The sequence below is a fragment of the Mugil cephalus genome, chromosome 1, assembly GCF_022458985.1.
Source record: "Mugil cephalus isolate CIBA_MC_2020 chromosome 1, CIBA_Mcephalus_1.1, whole genome shotgun sequence".
In the NCBI taxonomy this organism is placed as follows: Eukaryota; Metazoa; Chordata; class Actinopteri; order Mugiliformes; family Mugilidae; genus Mugil; species Mugil cephalus.
The window spans coordinates 39,909,106-39,926,022 of record NC_061770.1 but is presented as its reverse complement, the minus strand read 5'-3'; the positions used below and the strand labels follow the sequence as shown (position 1 = coordinate 39,926,022).

The 16,917-nt window shown below is 44.4% G+C and overlaps 1 protein-coding gene across 2 annotated transcripts in view; it reads right to left on the bottom strand.

The window, feature by feature from the left end:
• Positions 1-16,917, bottom strand: part of slc8a4b (solute carrier family 8 member 4b) — a 102,209-nt gene that overhangs the window by 42,492 nt on the left and 42,800 nt on the right. For both annotated transcript variants that reach the window (XM_047611026.1, XM_047611035.1), the window contains exons 2-11: positions 13,553-13,791; positions 12,558-12,697; positions 12,298-12,450; positions 11,958-12,185; positions 11,441-11,845; positions 7,976-8,086; positions 7,729-7,881; positions 5,239-5,335; positions 4,845-5,036; positions 3,177-3,369 (exon numbers count right to left, since the gene is read on the bottom strand). In XM_047611026.1, the coding sequence (XP_047466982.1) occupies positions 3,177-3,369; positions 4,845-5,036; positions 5,239-5,335; positions 7,729-7,881; positions 7,976-8,086; positions 11,441-11,845; positions 11,958-12,185; positions 12,298-12,450; positions 12,558-12,697; positions 13,553-13,721 (1,841 nt within the window). In that variant the 5' untranslated portion in view covers positions 13,722-13,791. The remainder of the gene's footprint in view (positions 1-3,176; positions 3,370-4,844; positions 5,037-5,238; positions 5,336-7,728; positions 7,882-7,975; positions 8,087-11,440; positions 11,846-11,957; positions 12,186-12,297; positions 12,451-12,557; positions 12,698-13,552; positions 13,792-16,917) is intronic.

Below are 16,917 nucleotides of genomic sequence, written 5' to 3'. Positions count from 1 at the left end.
TCACCTTCCACCTTCTGCCTGGTGAAGGTTAAACGCGCCGATCCGCCGGCGTTGAGCGAGCGGATCCTCAAGAGCTCTAGGGAGTCGACAGCTAAAATGAATGAGAAGCAATGTAGCATTGCATTAGTTTTTATAATTAAGAGCATGAATTTGACCTGGAGCGGAGCCCTTCCTTTTTCCTTCACTACATCCTTCATTTACTTTCCATCTCCTATTGGCAGTTCGGCTCCAGCGCCTTTTAGATTAGCCCTTCTTCTTCAACTTTCCCTCGGCCCATCTCTCTGCTTTTAGCACTTTTACCGAAGCTCGTTCCTGCAGACAGCGGCGGACGAAGACAGTTGACAGATTAATATGGGGTTGCTTAGACGCAGGAAGCAGACAAAGGGGGTAAACAAAACTATTACACAGACTGAAGGAAGGCATACTGTAGGAGGAACAAAAGGGAGTGGAGGGAGGCGCGGACGCTGAGTTATGTCTGGGTTGTGAATCAACTAAACTGCCTCGGCAATAAGTCCCTTATTTTCTCAGGTTTAGACGGAGAAGGATGGGGTGAAATACGGGAGGAAGGAGAAGAGAAAGGTGGCAGGTAGAGTGAGAGCAAACGTCTGACGGCGTCAATAGGCAAAGGTGAAAGGCAGAGGGGAGAAACATGCAAATGAGGAGGAGTCGAAGGTGATAAGGGAGGGTGGAGAGGCATGAGATGACAGGAAGGTGAGGGTGGAGGAGAAGGTGATGAAAAATAAGGGAAGGGAACGAGGGGAGGGAGGAGAGAAACATCTAAAAATATACCAGACAGAAAGGTGTGGGAGGTGTGGGAGAGAGGAGAAAGAATACAGAGCTGATCCAAGGTTGACGGACAGCAGAAATGTAATCAAGTGCAAACAAGTGCAGCGGATTAACGCAGGTTCACATTAGATGGAGTAGGAACAGAAAAGGGATAAATAAAGCAGAGTAAAGGAGCTCATGGGTTCTAAGCCACCTTAAAGCTGAAGTCAGCCGCCGGTCGGACGGGATGGACTGACATAGTAACACTGAATGGAGGAGAGAACCAAGAGACGATGGATGTGGAATTAAAGAGAAGGAGCGGAGTGAGAGACAACAAGTGGGAAAGATCAACGTGCCGCGGTGGGATTCCTCCCTCTGTCTGCTCACACTCTCCTTTACAGGGAAACATCGGATTATCGATCCGTCCCGTCCGTTCCTTGGCTGTCAATCCGCTTCCCCCAACTTTTCCAAAGCAACGACTTTAAAGCCTCTCAGCTTGTTTCCTTTGGCATCTGATCCAAACCATCAATTTCCACCCGTCCTCTGCAGCTGAAGGGCTCCACTCACAAAAGGAGAAGTAGACTCTAAGCGCTCACCTGATATCAAGCCTAGAAAGTGATGAACTCACCGCGGAGAATATCTAGTTTATGCAAGACACACTGATGCAATTATTAAAATATCCTCACAGAGCCCTCAGTCATGCTAGCAGCTCCATGAGGTTGTCACTGTGCACAGCAATGCTTTGAAATAACTGAAAATAATGACAAAATGCCGACAGGATCGGAGCACCGTTTGAGGAGGCAGGTGAGCAGATTGATTGCTGTATTCATGAACAGCAATAAATTCAAATAGCATGGTGCTAGCTGTTGATTGTGGTGGAAATTGTCTCGGCAACATAGCACTGGGGACGAATAATAATCACACAAATACTGAAAGTATTTGAGTATATTGTAATTGCAATAGGAGAAAGGGTGGATCTCAAAGATACAACAGAAAAGCCTTTGTCTCTTATACTGTTCACAAAGATGGACATGGTCATGTGATTGGCTAGCTTCCCATAGCTAAGAATAGACAATAACTAAACCACATTCCTGTCACAAAGAATTAGGAAAAGGCCTAGACAGTATCTCCTTTTTCATCTAAGACACATTAATGATCAATGATTAACTGCACTTCCACACAGTCCCTTTATTTACAGTTTTGGTGATGCTAAAAGGAAAGTCTATGGCTCACAGGAGGACATAAGTCATCTTCAAGTGCATCAGCATTATCATCCAATATGTCCAGGTTTAAAAGTTGTGCTAAGGTCACTCAACACGCATGCATCACTGTTTAACCCTAACCCCCAAACCCAAACCCTAACCCCAAACCCTAACCCTAACCTTAACCCAAATCCTAACCCTAACCCCAAACCCTAACCCTAACCCCAAACCCTAACCCTAACCCTAGCCTTAACCCTACTACACCGTCCGCTGGTCTTTCAAATGTGTTGATCAATCTCACGTGAAAAACAAATTATTTCCACCCAGATATTTTTAGGTTTGAGTACTGGTTTGAATCCTAATCAAAACCCGCAATCTATTTAAACTTTGTGGGTGATCTCTTTACTTTTTGATCCCTTTTGTCGTAAGTACACCAACAACAGCTAATGTGATATCGTGCATTATGCAATCTCACCTCCACTGATGATACACAAGCCAACACACATTTCTCTTTTTATATAACACCTTGAGAATACATTTACTATCCCCATGTCACGACACAACCTCTAATTTCTAACCTAACGCACGACCTCATCAATCAATTTGCACTTTTAGAAGTGGGAAACAGCCAAAATGATCTCACTGTCTCACTCACAGATTACCTCACTCTTCCATCTAGAAGTCAAACTGCTCCTCACGCAAACAGATATGCAAAACTCGACACACACTTTCACACACACATAGACACAAACACAGAGTGCTTGCTTTATAGGCCCCAGAAGGCGCTGAGGAAACTGCATTCCCAAACGCTTTATGCACTGGTCAATTTAACTCCGCTAACATCAGCATATTAAAAATGCATGTGGCCAAGGACGCTCGAGCAATTTTTCTGTGAGTGTGCGTAGGTGCGCACACGAGCGTGTGCTGGCGTTTACTGCAGGGCGCCTTACCTTGAAAAGTGGCATCATTACACTGTTATCTACCTAATAGAGCTATTGATACTGGGAGGCACTCAGTTAACCCACACACTGGATTCTGAATAGAAGTCGGTCACACAGAGAAAGGTAATAGAGACAGAGGAATGTTTCATTGTTGATCAAAAAATGTGTCTGGAACCGCATGCTCCAACAAAACCCCTCAGAAGTAAGGAATATACTTTATTGTTCAGAGGAGGCTTTCAGACATCCCGTGATGACGGATTGTACTCACATGGTCTCATCATTCTGAAACTCCAGCTTCCCGGCCGCCAGTTCGTAGTCCTCCCCCCCTCTAGCGGTGCCATCCAGGGTTCGATAGGGGACGGCCACGAGGCCTCGAGCCCCCGACGTCCTGAGGACCTTCACCTCCATCACGCCCACGCTCTCGCTCACCCTCTGGCTGGCACTCTCAAAGGTGAAGATACCTGAGAAAGGAAGAAAGAAAAGAGTAATTCAGAGGGTAGAAACGGTAAAAAAGACGTGTAAGACAAGGTTGATAAACATCTACGCTCTCACTCACAGGCTTAGTCTCTAAAGTGTACAGTATATGCCATATAGTGAGAGGATAATAGATTACCACCCACTCTCTCTTGATAAAAGATCATAAGCATTAGGCAAATAACCACTCTTCACTCTTTTTCCAGCACTTTCATCCTCTTCGGATGTTATTAAAGTCTGCAAATGAAGGAGAGGCAACACAGAGGGACTGGAGCTGTTAACACCTTCTTATTATACCCTTTCTTGTGTGCCCTGGGAGTACATGCTGCACCAAACCATTCATTCATTCATCAACTGTAGCTGCAGGTCGCCAGCCTATCTCAGGGCTAACACACAGAGACAGACAGCCATACACCAAACCAATTCATTCAAAAATAGAATTTGATTTGAGGGCGACCAAACCTAACCAAACTTAATGTTTGAGAAATATCGCTTAACAGGGCTTCAACATCTGCTTTAAGTTGCTAGCCCAACCAGCTTCCATTTTTGGCCTGCTGTGGCTCAAGTGGTGAGGCAGGTCATCCACTAAACGTAGGGTTGCCTGTTCCATCCGTGTGAATGGGTAAATACATATTGTAAAGCAAGGTGGAAAAGGACCATTTAATTTGACGGACTGTTAGAGAACCAGTAGTGGTGACTAAGAAGATACCACCCAGGTTCATCCAAACTTTTATTCCATCCAAAGATGTTCCAAATAAAAACCTAAACTCCTCACCAGTCTCTGCCTTTGTATTAGGCCTGGATGACCAGGTCTTCACGGACCTTTTATCATTTACTTTCATTTAATCCTTTAAAGCCTGAACGTATCGTTGTTGATCCATTAAAGCATGCAGTATTTGAATTACCGTAAGTCACAGTGGTTTGCTCTATTGACAATATTCAAAGTGTGGTTGAGCACTGGGAAGTTGTGGTTTTGTCCGGAAGACCTTTGTGACATCTCATGTGTATAACTAAGTTGGTTTTTACCAAGAAATTCCTCAAAACAACTCTCTCTTCCTGGGGCTCCCCATTCTTGTATTGCTCCCCAAACTGCAGCCAACAGCAGTGGTGCATCATCATTACCAAATTGGCAGCTTTTTTACCCAGAAAGTGCAACTTCCCATTGTTCAGCCATGCTTTAATTGAAATACTGCAAGCTTTTTTTCACGCACAGGCGGATGTTCAGGTATTAAAGGGTTAAGGGGCTGGTTAGCATAGGTTGTTAGCTTCCTCTTTAGTAATTCAGCAACATGAAGGTTTGAAATGTTGACTTATGTAAAGCAACACATAGTTCAAAAAGCTAAACTAGCTAAAAAGGCTTTTGGAAGAAGGACAAATACCCCCAAAATATGTCCAAAACAGTTTCATCACCCTCCACCAGAAAAGCAGAGAAGCTGGACAGGTCCTGGCACACGCTTGTTACCTGCGTGATCGTCATCGTAGATGGTCACTGTGGCGGTGTGGTTGTCACCCAGCACCGCTTTCGGGGTGACGCTGCCATCCAGAGGGGCGGTGCCGATCTCTGGATAGCCCACCACACGAGGGTTACTGAGGTGGACGTAGAAATACTCGTCCTCTTCAAAGATGTCGTCATCAATCACACCGACTGTGATCTCTGGGGAGAGAATTAAATTTAAAGCTCAATGATCCTCAGCGACTCCCTCGATGGGGAGTAAATCCAATAGATTTTTGTTGAGGCCAGTAAAAGGAAAATCTGCCCGCCGCGCCGCCGATGACCTCTGCTATTTGAGCATCAGTCCCAGTGACATGTTTTTTGAAAATATGTCATGAAATATTGCCGTCACTGTAATTTCTACCTTTGAGGGTCTCTCCAGGCTTAAACACCAGCGTTCCCTCCGCAAACTCATAATCTGAACCTGCGTTGGCCGTCCCATCCTCTGTGCGATAATCCACCTGAGGGAGAGACGGGGGGACACGGCATGAGATGAAGGGAGAAAGAGAGAGCCGTCAAAGATGAAAACAGAAGCAGGCAGATATGAGACAGGGTAGATAAACACAAAAGAAGAGGAAATAGAGACGGAGACGGGGGGTGAGAGAGAACAAGAAAAACATCTTCATTAAACCAAGCCCTCCGGACAGATATAGACTGATGATGAAGACTTTAAAGACAGCACAACAAAACTTTGCCTGTATCCTGTCCGTTGTCTCCGTCCTTTTTCTATCTGCCGGTTAATTAACCTCATTCTTTCTAATACAGTTACAAACAAAACCCACCTTCATTACTTACAATCTGATAACAGCGATCAGAATCTGTGCTCAGAAATACATGGAAATAATTCAATACAGTGTTAGTAAGCAAAGCGTGTTGTAGTGGTGTTTCTGTGGCGAGTGTCTTGACTCATCCATTCAGCTCGTTAATATTGTTGAAACTGCACAGGAGGATTGGTAATATTTGAGATGTTGAATGAAAAAGCAGTATCTATATGTTATAAAAAAAACTTTTTCTTAAATACTGCATCCTGCCAGTTCATCAGTTCTTGGCTGAGGCTGACGTTTGGGTTCTTTATGATTTTAGGTTCAGGTTAATGAGATTCTGCTGCAAAATTTCCTAATGAGATCGACCGATATGGATTTTTAAGGGCCGATACTTAGTTTTTTTACATAAAAATTAAACAATGAGCCTCAATTTAACAGAAAACATAAACATTTATTGAACTCAAATAATATTCAACGCTCTTATGCTACAAAATAAACAGCTTCCAGCTGCAGACACTCTGTTAGTGGGGGAGGGGCACTGTATGGGCTGCACTGTATGGACTGGGCGATACTGGGAATTTTGGTAAATATTTTAGGCAAATAAACCTGTTTGTGTTAACTAATTACAATATAAAACAACTTAACAGTATAAAAAAAACAAATAATTCCCCTTTGATTACACACAACTGTTTTAGAAAAAAAGCCATTAGTGCAAAATAAGAAATAAGAAAAAAAAAGAAAGAAAAAGGAACAATTTAATAATAAATATAAAAACTGCTCAGGGGGAAATGTTGGCTCATTCATTTTCCAGCAAAGAAGTGGGTCTGCATCCCGTCTCGAGGCTTGTGCACTTCTCTCCTTTTACCCATTCTGTTACTTTAACTGCTGGTGGATTCACTGAAAAGAAAATATTTGGGTTTGCTAGTGTAAAGGCTTATTATTCATGCATGAAAGCTGCTGCTAAATCGTGACAAACCCACTGTGATTTTGTCATCTGACTCTGAGCAGGTCAGAAATGTATTTAAGCACTTTTTGCAATGCAAAATCGTTTGGTTTGCTTTCACCGCTCTTATCAACAGGCAGCACCAAACACCAAACACACGACATCAGCAAACTACTGCATCTATCAAACATAGCTGACAATTTGGCAGCTAAAGAGCTAGGTCTTTCTCTCAGTAGTTTGTAACGCTTTCCCCCAATGTCCAAAAATGGCACAGAAATAATTAAGTGAATCCTTCAATCCAGGTTAAGATCTATTAGCCTTTGGGTGATGGCTGCCCATTGTTAAAAGTAAATAAAATAAAATAAAGTACTTTGCAGATCTCTTTCAAATGCATAAAGGCTAACAGAGAGCCTTCTGGGTTTGTTACTTTAAGTAAGCCATCAACTACAAGTAGTCTCAAGTAATCTCTTTCATATTCCGTTCGGTGGAAATGATATTCCTTTTGCCTTCAAAGCGCTGCTCTATCTGGAGAGCCTGTGTGTGGGCTAAACAGGCCACTTCACTTAACTAAATCAGCCTTCAGCAGACAGCAGACTGAGGCCATGCCCTCAGCATACCTCCACAGACAACACACTGATCCTGCACCACGGCTTCATTTGTATACGAGGAGGAGAATCGAGGAGACAGCCTCGCAAATCCCTCGCAGTGATAGTCAGCAGATGAGATCAGATATCATTCCTCTAACAGAGGCTCTGTGCAGGAGACTACCTTCTTCAGGGAGATCTCTTATTCAGAGCATCAGACCAGCATTAAGCCCGAGATCAATGAGCCTTTTGCAACAGGATACGTGTTTTCTTTGAGTTACTACCTGAGTCGAAATCTAAAACTCTGTCAAGGAAGGTGTTTTCTCTCATCTTTTCCCTGTCATCCACGTCTCTGCTTTTACAACCATTTGGCTAGAAAAGGCAATAATGCTGCTCAAAGCATCTAGAAGTGAGAAGATGTAAGGAGTAAGAGCAGATCAAGACTAGGAAGAGAGCCAGGGAACAGAGTGAATTCAGTCCAGGGAAGATTTTCGTTTCCTCTGGCGTTTAATCCGAGTGTCTCCCAGGTACTCTCTAATGTGTTGCATTCATCACACACGGACCTTGACAGTAACTCCGGGGTCTCCGCCGTGTCTCGCAACAGTCAGTTTCAGGGAGCCGCAGTTTTCAAAGCACTGGTACAAAGGTGGTTCGAACTCCATCCTGATGGTGTGAGGGTCGTCCTCCTGGGCCTGCGTCTCATGGCTGCTCACCACCTGGATAATAACACACCACACACACAGTCAGGTACGATACATTGTGATAGTTGGAAAATGGTGGAGAATACGGTGGTGTGTGTGCGCGCCTCACCTTGCGAGCCTGGTCGGCGGCGTGCTTCTTCAGGATGTTGCCGGCGCCGATCATCATCCTGGTTGCCTGGATACGGTAGAACGCCCGGCTCTTCTGCTGCTGCATCAGGACCTGACCAACGAAAACCAATCGATCAGTGATCATTCTCCAAATTTAATTTGCCCTTTGCGGGATTAGTTATACTTTCGTGGAAGGGCCCGCTTTCTCATGTGACAGCTGCACTTTGAGGGGTTGGCAGTGAAACTCCCAGTGATAAATTCTTCATAAGCCTCTACAGGGAATTTATAGTCGGTGTCAAAGGTCGGCTACTGACATTTGAAAAGTTTCAACTGCTCTTTTTGACAGATATGTTTCCAAGACAGACTTAATAATTGAGTGCGACTGTTGAAAGAAAGTATTAATTGTCTCAGATGAAAACTTTGGGACGTAATGATGCGTACCAATCTTTAAGTAATGATTTCAATAAAAAAAATGTACGTCTGAACAGTAATGCATTATTGTAACAATCCGGCAAATTGAAAATGAACAAATTGGGCACTGTAGCTGTAGAGATCATTAGATTAAAATGTGGCCTCGGAGCTGGAAACAATGCGATTTATTTAAATCTAAAAGGATTGAGGTGGTCGTTTTACCACAGGATCCTTATACAAACTGTGAATGGAATGAATCAGTAATTGTTAGCTAAGTCAAAATTTGATTTGTTTTTGCTGAACGTGTTCGCCTAGCTCAATTTCCTCTAAGAAATGCTTCATTCAGGGATTCATTACGACCACGAGGACTATAATTCACCCGGTCGAGTTTAATCTAAAGGGCAGCTGTCATTCGTATTTACGGCACGGAGCTGAGGGAGTAGCTGCAGGGTGAGGTAGACTTGAATAAAAAGACAAACATTTGGAAGCTGCCGAGTTTTCTTTTTTCCTGCAAAGCTACTTTCCTTCCCTCATTCGCTGCTGAGACCAAAGACGATGAAATGAGCTGGTGAGGGGGGAGAAGGAAAGAAGAAGAAAAAGCAACAAGGGTGAAGGACCAAACGGGTGCACAGGATAAAACCGAGGACTCCCTAATGTGCCAGGTTGATAACTAACACTGAAAACGTGTGAATAACTACTATGAGAGACAGGTGTTTGCAGACTTGAGCAGGATAGCCATCTAGTAGCAGGACGAGAACAGATTAACTGACCAATCATCAATTAATCATGTGACGTCAAATTTAACTTTTGGTTAAATTTGACGTCACATGATTAACTGATTAGTCTCCCCAAAAAAAGTTAACTGCAGGTCCACTTGCTTGCTTTACAAGAGCACTTAAATGCATCTCTTAATGCTCCTTTAAGGCACTGCAGGACATTTACCCCATAATCTATGCATGTAGCTCATCAGTCTGGCTCGCTCTGCAAAAACGCCACCCAAACACTAGTCGGCATCAAACTGATGCACCTGTCTAAACCGTCTATTAGTCTTCCTCCGAGCTTGAATTCAGTGTTTGAGATGCAGCCAAAAGCTCAGAAGAAAGGCATTAAAGTGACCTCGAGTTAATTTTTTTTTTCTCTGGCTTCGAAGGTCATGAATGAGTTTTCGTGGTCATATATCTAATGTTCATGTAACTTACCGGGTAAAAAGGCACCTGGATGGCAGAGGGGTGGTATGTTAGAGTGCTGTCAATCAAGTCAACTCTGCAGATTAGCAAATAACAAAAACCCCGTTGTACTCATTATTACACAGGAAAAGATGAGACAATCCCTTGTGCCAAGATCAAAAACACATTTAGAAGCCCAGTCCAGCTGAAAAACTGCAGGCTAGCAGTTAGCTACCAGCTAGCAACCAACAAGAAGACACCAGCTAACTAGCCTAGCCAACAACAGTAGGCAGTATGCAGCACATCATTGGGGTTTTTCAAGTGGGCACCTTCCTTCACCGATGTTTTTTTAAGTTGTCAAGGCTTAACAGTTGAGTACCGACATCCAAGAATCACCCCCCTCCATGCAGCTGTGTGACTTTGAACCAAGAGATTAGCTTAGCCCTACTGCTAACTACTAAAACTACTCAGCTAGCCTTACCTTTAGCATGCTCCCCAGCTAGCAGCTAGCAACAGTTGAGTACCGACATCCAAGAATCACCCCCCTCCATGCAGCTGTGTGACTTTGAACCAAGAGATTAGCTTAGCCCTACTGCTAACTACTAAAACTACTCAGCTAGCCTTACCTTTAGCATGCTCCCCAGCTAGCATGTTTCCTCCTCAGACACAGCCACTCACTTGCTCACTCTGCTGCCAGGGACATGTTGTTTACTGTTGAGAGCAATGGTGGATTTTGCCACAAATCCACGGCAGCCATCTCTGCCATCTCTACATATCTAGCTCTAAATTTGAGTGGGGCTCAGAGAGAACAACCGCATAGCCAGCTAGATAATCTGCCAACTCAGCTCAGTAACATCTAATACTGAATTTGGTTTTAATGTTTTCTGGGTTTCCATCCTCAAAAGTCATGGGCCAGATTAATTTTTCACAAATTCACTAATGCAGTTACGCAGGATGTACCAATGGAAATGCAGATCAAGTGGTTAAACAGCTCTGAAGTTTCTCCCGAAGAGCATATTTTTTTCTCTCTACCGTCACCTTCACAAACCACCTCCACCCCCCCGCTGTGCTGTCAATTAGAACATCTTGTTCCCAGCCCCGACGTGTCGCAGCATCTTCTCCAACAGCACCGTCCTCAAAGGAGTGTCATGTGAAATGAGATGCATGATACTGTTTCACTCGGTTAGAAGTTCAGAAACGGAGACAAGGAGATGTAAGTGAAAGCTTTAAGGAGCAAAGTCGGGGGGGAAGAAAAGAAGAAGCAAGAAATCCAGTGCCGTGTTAGATCAGACAGTTTCTCTGCTGCTTTGACACCAGATTACCATTAAGGCTGCTTAGCTACCAGTTAACTGTCACACAGGTGTTCACCTTTCATGACCTGGTGCTTCTCACAGCTGATATGCACATTTTCACACTGAGCGATGCTTCTTTTTATATATTTTTATATATGTATGTGTTTTACAACCAATACGGAGAAAAAAACAGGACAGTCCTATAGTCAATCAGGGTCATTTTGTTGGAAACTAATTCAACTCCGCTGGACTCAGATGACGTGCATGACTACGTCAATCTTCTGTCCATCCTGACTGGCCCTGCAGATCTTTGCTGGAGCATAATCGATTCCCAAACGGAGAGACTCAGAGAGACAAGAGTGGAAGTCAAGCTGGTTTCCGGGTTAACATAAATGTTTTAACCACATGTGATGGCATCAATATTAATTAGTGAGCTTTAGAGGGAATCGTAGGATCACTTTTAGACAGAAACTGGATGTTTTCCTGTGTTTCCGAGTCTTTATGCTAAGCTAAGCTATCCTAACACATCCCCGGTCATTAGAGTGGTATAGAACGTACTGCTAGCTTACACAGCTAATGTGATCGTGTGCTACTAACCTGGTAATTGGCCATCTCAATCAGCTGCTCCATGTCTTTATCTGGATGCCTCTGCTTCAGCTCCTTCAGCGTCCTGGCCATGTCCCTCCGGGCCTCATCCTCCTCGTCCTTCGCTCCCTCCTCCATCAACGCTCCGTCCATCCCACTGTGACAGTTCAACGCCATCTGCCCGTCCAACTCCAGCATGTCCATCTTGGTGAAGCCCCCTGGACCCAGGGCTCCTCCTCCGCCGCCTCCTCCGTCCATCCCTCCGTCGGTCCCCTCCGTCTCGATGATGATGCCGCGGTTCTTGTCGGCGCGGTAACGCTTGCGGACGTACTTGTAGAAGAGGAGGCGGCGGTCGGCCACCCAGGCCTGGACCACGCAGAGCGGGAAGCAGAGGAAGGTCAGCACCGCCTCCCACACCTAAAAGAAGGACGGGACAGGGTTAACAGTTTCCACTTCACCTTCTCCCTTCCCCACAGCCTCTTTCTTCACCTGCCCTCCTTCAACAGCTTCCACTCATGTCTGTTCTTACCTCCACCTCTCCGGGGGAAAAGACACTCAGAATCAGGTAGAGCCAGATGTAAGCAAAGATGCTCCAGGCAGCCGTGACAAAAAACACCCGAAGGTGTTTGATTTTGCGCGTCTCTCCTTCGGGGACCACGTACACGCACAGGGCGATGATGACGAACATGTTGAAGGCAGCGCTGCCCACGATGGTGCTGGGACCAAGAGAGCCGGCCTCGAAACCGTGACCGCACACCTACGGGTGGAGGCAAAACAAACAAACAAATAAATAAATAAATCAGATTACCATCTTCCCATTTTGTATCGGCTAATCTAATGTTTAGCCACTAGTCTCGTATTGTACCAACCTCAATAACAGAGAGCAGTATCTCCGGGGCACTAGAACCCAAGGCCATTAGAGTGAGATTAGAAACCGTCTCATTCCAGATTCTGACCGTGGCCGTGGTCGTCTCACCATTCGGCCTCTTTATAGTGATCTCTTTCTCCTGAGAGGTTATGACCTGCAGACGAGCAAAGAGGAAACGTAAGGGATGGAGAGGAGGAGGAACGTAACCACCAAAATCTAGGTAATGTTATGGGAGGAAACTCATATCAAATATTTACCCACCTCTATAGAAGACATGAAGCGGTCCGCTATGATGCTCATGCCCAAGAACATATAGATGAGTGCTACGAAGTAAACAATGGCCCGCGCCACTTTATCCCCTACAGAGGGGTTCTGGGGGTTCCACACGGGCAGTACCACTCCTGAAATTTATTTAAAAACACGCAAACCTCAAAAAAAAAGAACAAAAACAACATCCTATATAATATATCCTGCCACTGTGAACATCTAGTGGGTAACACAACCTGTTTAATAAGTGGGACATTTTTCATATGTTCCTATTTGTCTTACTGAAATTGATCAATGTGCTCCAGGCCCAGAGCAGTAAATTGGCACACATACTGTATTTGCTCGTCAGGCGGTGACACCCGGCCGCCTTTGTACGGCCCGGGTTGGTCGTGTTACGCTATATTCTGCTGACACTGTTCAAATTTAAATAATGCATTAGCACCTGGCTAATAAATCTCTTTCCCGTTATTTGCGGAGCCTGCGGACAAGCCTCACCGCAACAGGCTGGCAAAATACACTGCAATAAATGCCACGGTGTTTTACTGCTCTGGAGTTAAGGAGCCCTCGGGCTAATACGCTGATACAAGACGGGAATATGTATGATCAAAACTAAGGACTTCAACTGGAAAATTTGAAATCTAACATAGGAACGCCATATAATAGAGCTCATCATTGCTCCATTAGCGTCTCTGCTCATAAATACTGAATGGATAATCCCACTTTTAATGCATTAATCTGCAGGATACGTCCATTGTTCATTGCAACACAGATTTAATGCTCAACCATTATTTTCTATATAAATATTGTCTGAATAAGACACTTTAAAGTAAAGAATAAACGCTGTTCGGTGTAATCTGTTGAGAACTAGTTGCAAAAATAACCGATATAAATAAAAACCTGCTATAAATAGTCAAGATTTACTTAAATCCTTCAGTATTTTTCACTTGCTGAAAGGTTTGAGTGTTGAAATGTAACCACGTTAAACCCACCTTCCTGACACGGGTCTCCGGTGGCCGAACAGTTTTTCGCTGCGGAGCCTGCGTGCACCGATCCAGGGCATGACAGCAGCACGAGGAAGGAGAGGAGGAGGAAGAGTCGGGAGGAGGAGGGGGAGGAGGGGGAGACGCGGGAGAGGTCAGACATGGCCGCAGGTGTCATTTCCGTTGACGCAGCCTTTATACTGTAGCTCTACTGGGTCAGCTCAGTGTTGGAGGGTGACGTCCAAAACCTGGAGGTAGACGGAGAGAGGGGGTGATTACTCAACCTTTCAATAACGCCCCTTGATTGCATACACTATGGAAACGGCCTCTGCTCGGTTTCTATGAGCTCTTTTAATTAAAACGCGCCGAAAAGAGCGGTAAAACATGCAGTTAATAGAACAAGGTGAGGACAAAACATATAGGCAGCTTGGCCGTCCTCTCGGCAAAAACCCTATATCTGAGGCTAAAAAACAAAAACAGCATTCTTCACTCTTAATAGAGCTCGATGGAGCGTGGTAGCGGAGATGCTTTATGGGGGATTCAGAGAGAAAAAGCAATAGAAGCAACAAAGAAAAGGTCGTTACGTGAAATAACCTCAGAACAAACAGTCGTAGTATAGATGCCGTAAATAAAATGATGATATGTTTGTAGGCAACAGCTGGTTAATATAATAAAGCCTATAACAAAGTTGAAGTCAGTCTGAGCTCAGATGAAACCAAATCAATTGTCTCTGTCTCTTCTTCTTTTTTTTTTTTTTTAATCTGGACCACAGAACAACGGGTGGAAGCGTTTTTCCCAGAGACGGCTGTAACATCGGGGGCTGTTACGTAAGTATTGTTTTCAGTTCGCTCATGTCAGGCTTTGGCTTTGGGCTGCGCTGCATAAATCTGTAGATTGAACTCATAAGAAATCAACTGAGATAAGAGAGAAGACACTGTGAAAACATTTAGCTGGGGAGATGCAATCCAAGTAAAAGGTTTCGTTTTATAAGTCGGTGAAGGGCACTTTGAGGTTTTATATAGAAAACTATAAATTCTGGTGGTGATTAAAAAAATAAAATAAACAGCTCCGGCACAGCCAAACACAAAACTTCTCCCTCAGTGCCCTCAACGTCTCTGTTGCAAACAGCTACAACTAGCAGAGGATTAGCTGGTGGTCCACTGAGTTTTATTGAGATGGTGTAGACCAAAACAGAGCTAAAAGAAGGAGAGTAAATATTGGTTTCGGTATTGACCCCTTCACAGTGTGACGTTTTTAGAGTGAACTGAGCAAGAAAATGAAAAGTTGTGCAGAGTAAAAGCTGTGAAATGGCATTTTTATATCTTTGTAATCTTATTTTCTCAACATGACTTAGAGGGGCGGGGCATAGCTGGAAGCAAAACATCCCAAACACTTTGGTTTGAATGCATTAACGAGGTGTTGCTCCGTGCTAAAACTGCTTGTTAACACTGTTGCCTCATCAGCTTTGACGGACGCTCAATCATCATTGATGCGTTTGCAACTTTGCAAGGTTGACATGGGGCAGTATTTCGGTTTTAGCCACAAAAGAAGCGCTGAGAGGGTAAACAAACATCCCTAATGCTCTACTGTTTATGAGTATTTGGGTGTGAGTGCAAGTTGAAGGTGAAAATGTTCAAACACTGCTGATCCCTTTGACTGGCGGCGTTTTCTCATCTCAACACTGGGAACATACGAGTACACGAACAGGAACGTTAAAAGGAGGCTTGAATTGATTTTTCTCTGTTCCAAACATTCCCGAGTGGGGAAAAATTGGCCTTGAATGTGGTCTTTCATGTTTTGAATATTTGCTCCGGAGTCGTTTACGGACTGCCGTGTGTGCACTCGGACGCTCTACGCGTTTGGCGGGAAACATGAGCTAAGCCGGGAGCAAACAAAACGCGACGGCAAGATGCTTCTGTGGTCAGGACACAAAGCGGCTGTTTGGAGTGTGATGAAAGTGACAGTACGCACCAATAAAAAAAAGGGGAACTGGCATCGTTAGGTCAAATCACAGCAAGTGAAACATACACGCATGTTCACCCACACAAAACAGACAAACCGTGTCTGTCAGGCCTGTAGTGTAAAAGTTGCTGACCTTGTACTGACACGCACACACACAACTCTCAGGGTTAGTCAGCCCTGGGAAAAATAAAATGCTGACTCTGCTCACACACGAATGCCCACACACACACACACACACACATAGTTAGTCATCTGTCGTGACATTAGCATTGAGCTGCTGACCCTGTCTTCATCTATCTTCCAGGGTCCCGCTGCTCTGACAACGACCTGTCACTTCAATACTCAAGCCACTTCTCTCCGTCTCCGCCGTCTACGCCGCCTCCCACTTCTCCACCGGTCCCTCTCTTCTTTTCTGTCATTCATTTTCTCCTTTCACTCTTTCAACACCAAAACAAACCTCAGTGATCGGAGATATGTTTCCCATCTGAATTCCTAACCGTGGCAATTATCTACTTCCTACTTTACACGGTATAGATAACTCTCTGCAGATAAGTCACCTGTTAACAGCCCCTGACATAATCATATGCACGTGCTGCACGGACCCTTGGTACAGATGTGCAGATGTGTGCAGCAGATAACTGTTTGCTTCTGCTGCTTCAGTCTATTCTTTCCATCTCTCCACCCAGGCAGCTTGAAACAGATGGGTCCCCTCATATAGTTTTGTTTATTTTAGTACTTTTTTTTTTTTCTTTTTGTAGCCATTAGCTGCTGCACTGAAGGAGCTGGCTAAGGAGGAGGTCTGGTGAGTTTTATTCTTTCTACATCAGTGTAGTGAACAATTCAAGGTATTGCTACCACATACCTGGAGTCTTCAGGGCCCCTGAGAGTCTTCCTGATCGGTTTGTAATCCAGTCCAAAAGTATGAGCGCGGTGCAAACACACACAGAAGGATTCAAGAAATGGATTTTGTACACGATGCACAACAAAAGCTATTGGTTCCCCCCAAATCCCAAGTCCACTAAGTGAACACTCTTAAGAACACACTAGAAAATTCAGTCTGGAGCAGCTGAAATTTTTTACAACAGGCCAGAAAGTGGACTTTGAATTGAGGTTGAGTCAAAGGAGGCTCTGAGTTACATTTATTGCTCTGGTTATGACATTCCTGGGTCAACTCCCATTTTCATCTACGAGCTTCATAAAAGTAATGATCTTCTTTAAATCACATTACTGTAGATATTCTCACCGACAGACAGTGATAATGCTTAAAATGTCCCTAAAATTGCTCAACTTTTCTTATTCTCCTTTTCACCCCTGCTTCAATAAACCTCCTCTTTCTCTTGCGCCTTCCTTCTTCCCCTCCCCTCTCAGCCTCTCCCGTCAGGCTCCACGCGCTCTCACCACTTCATGTCTCT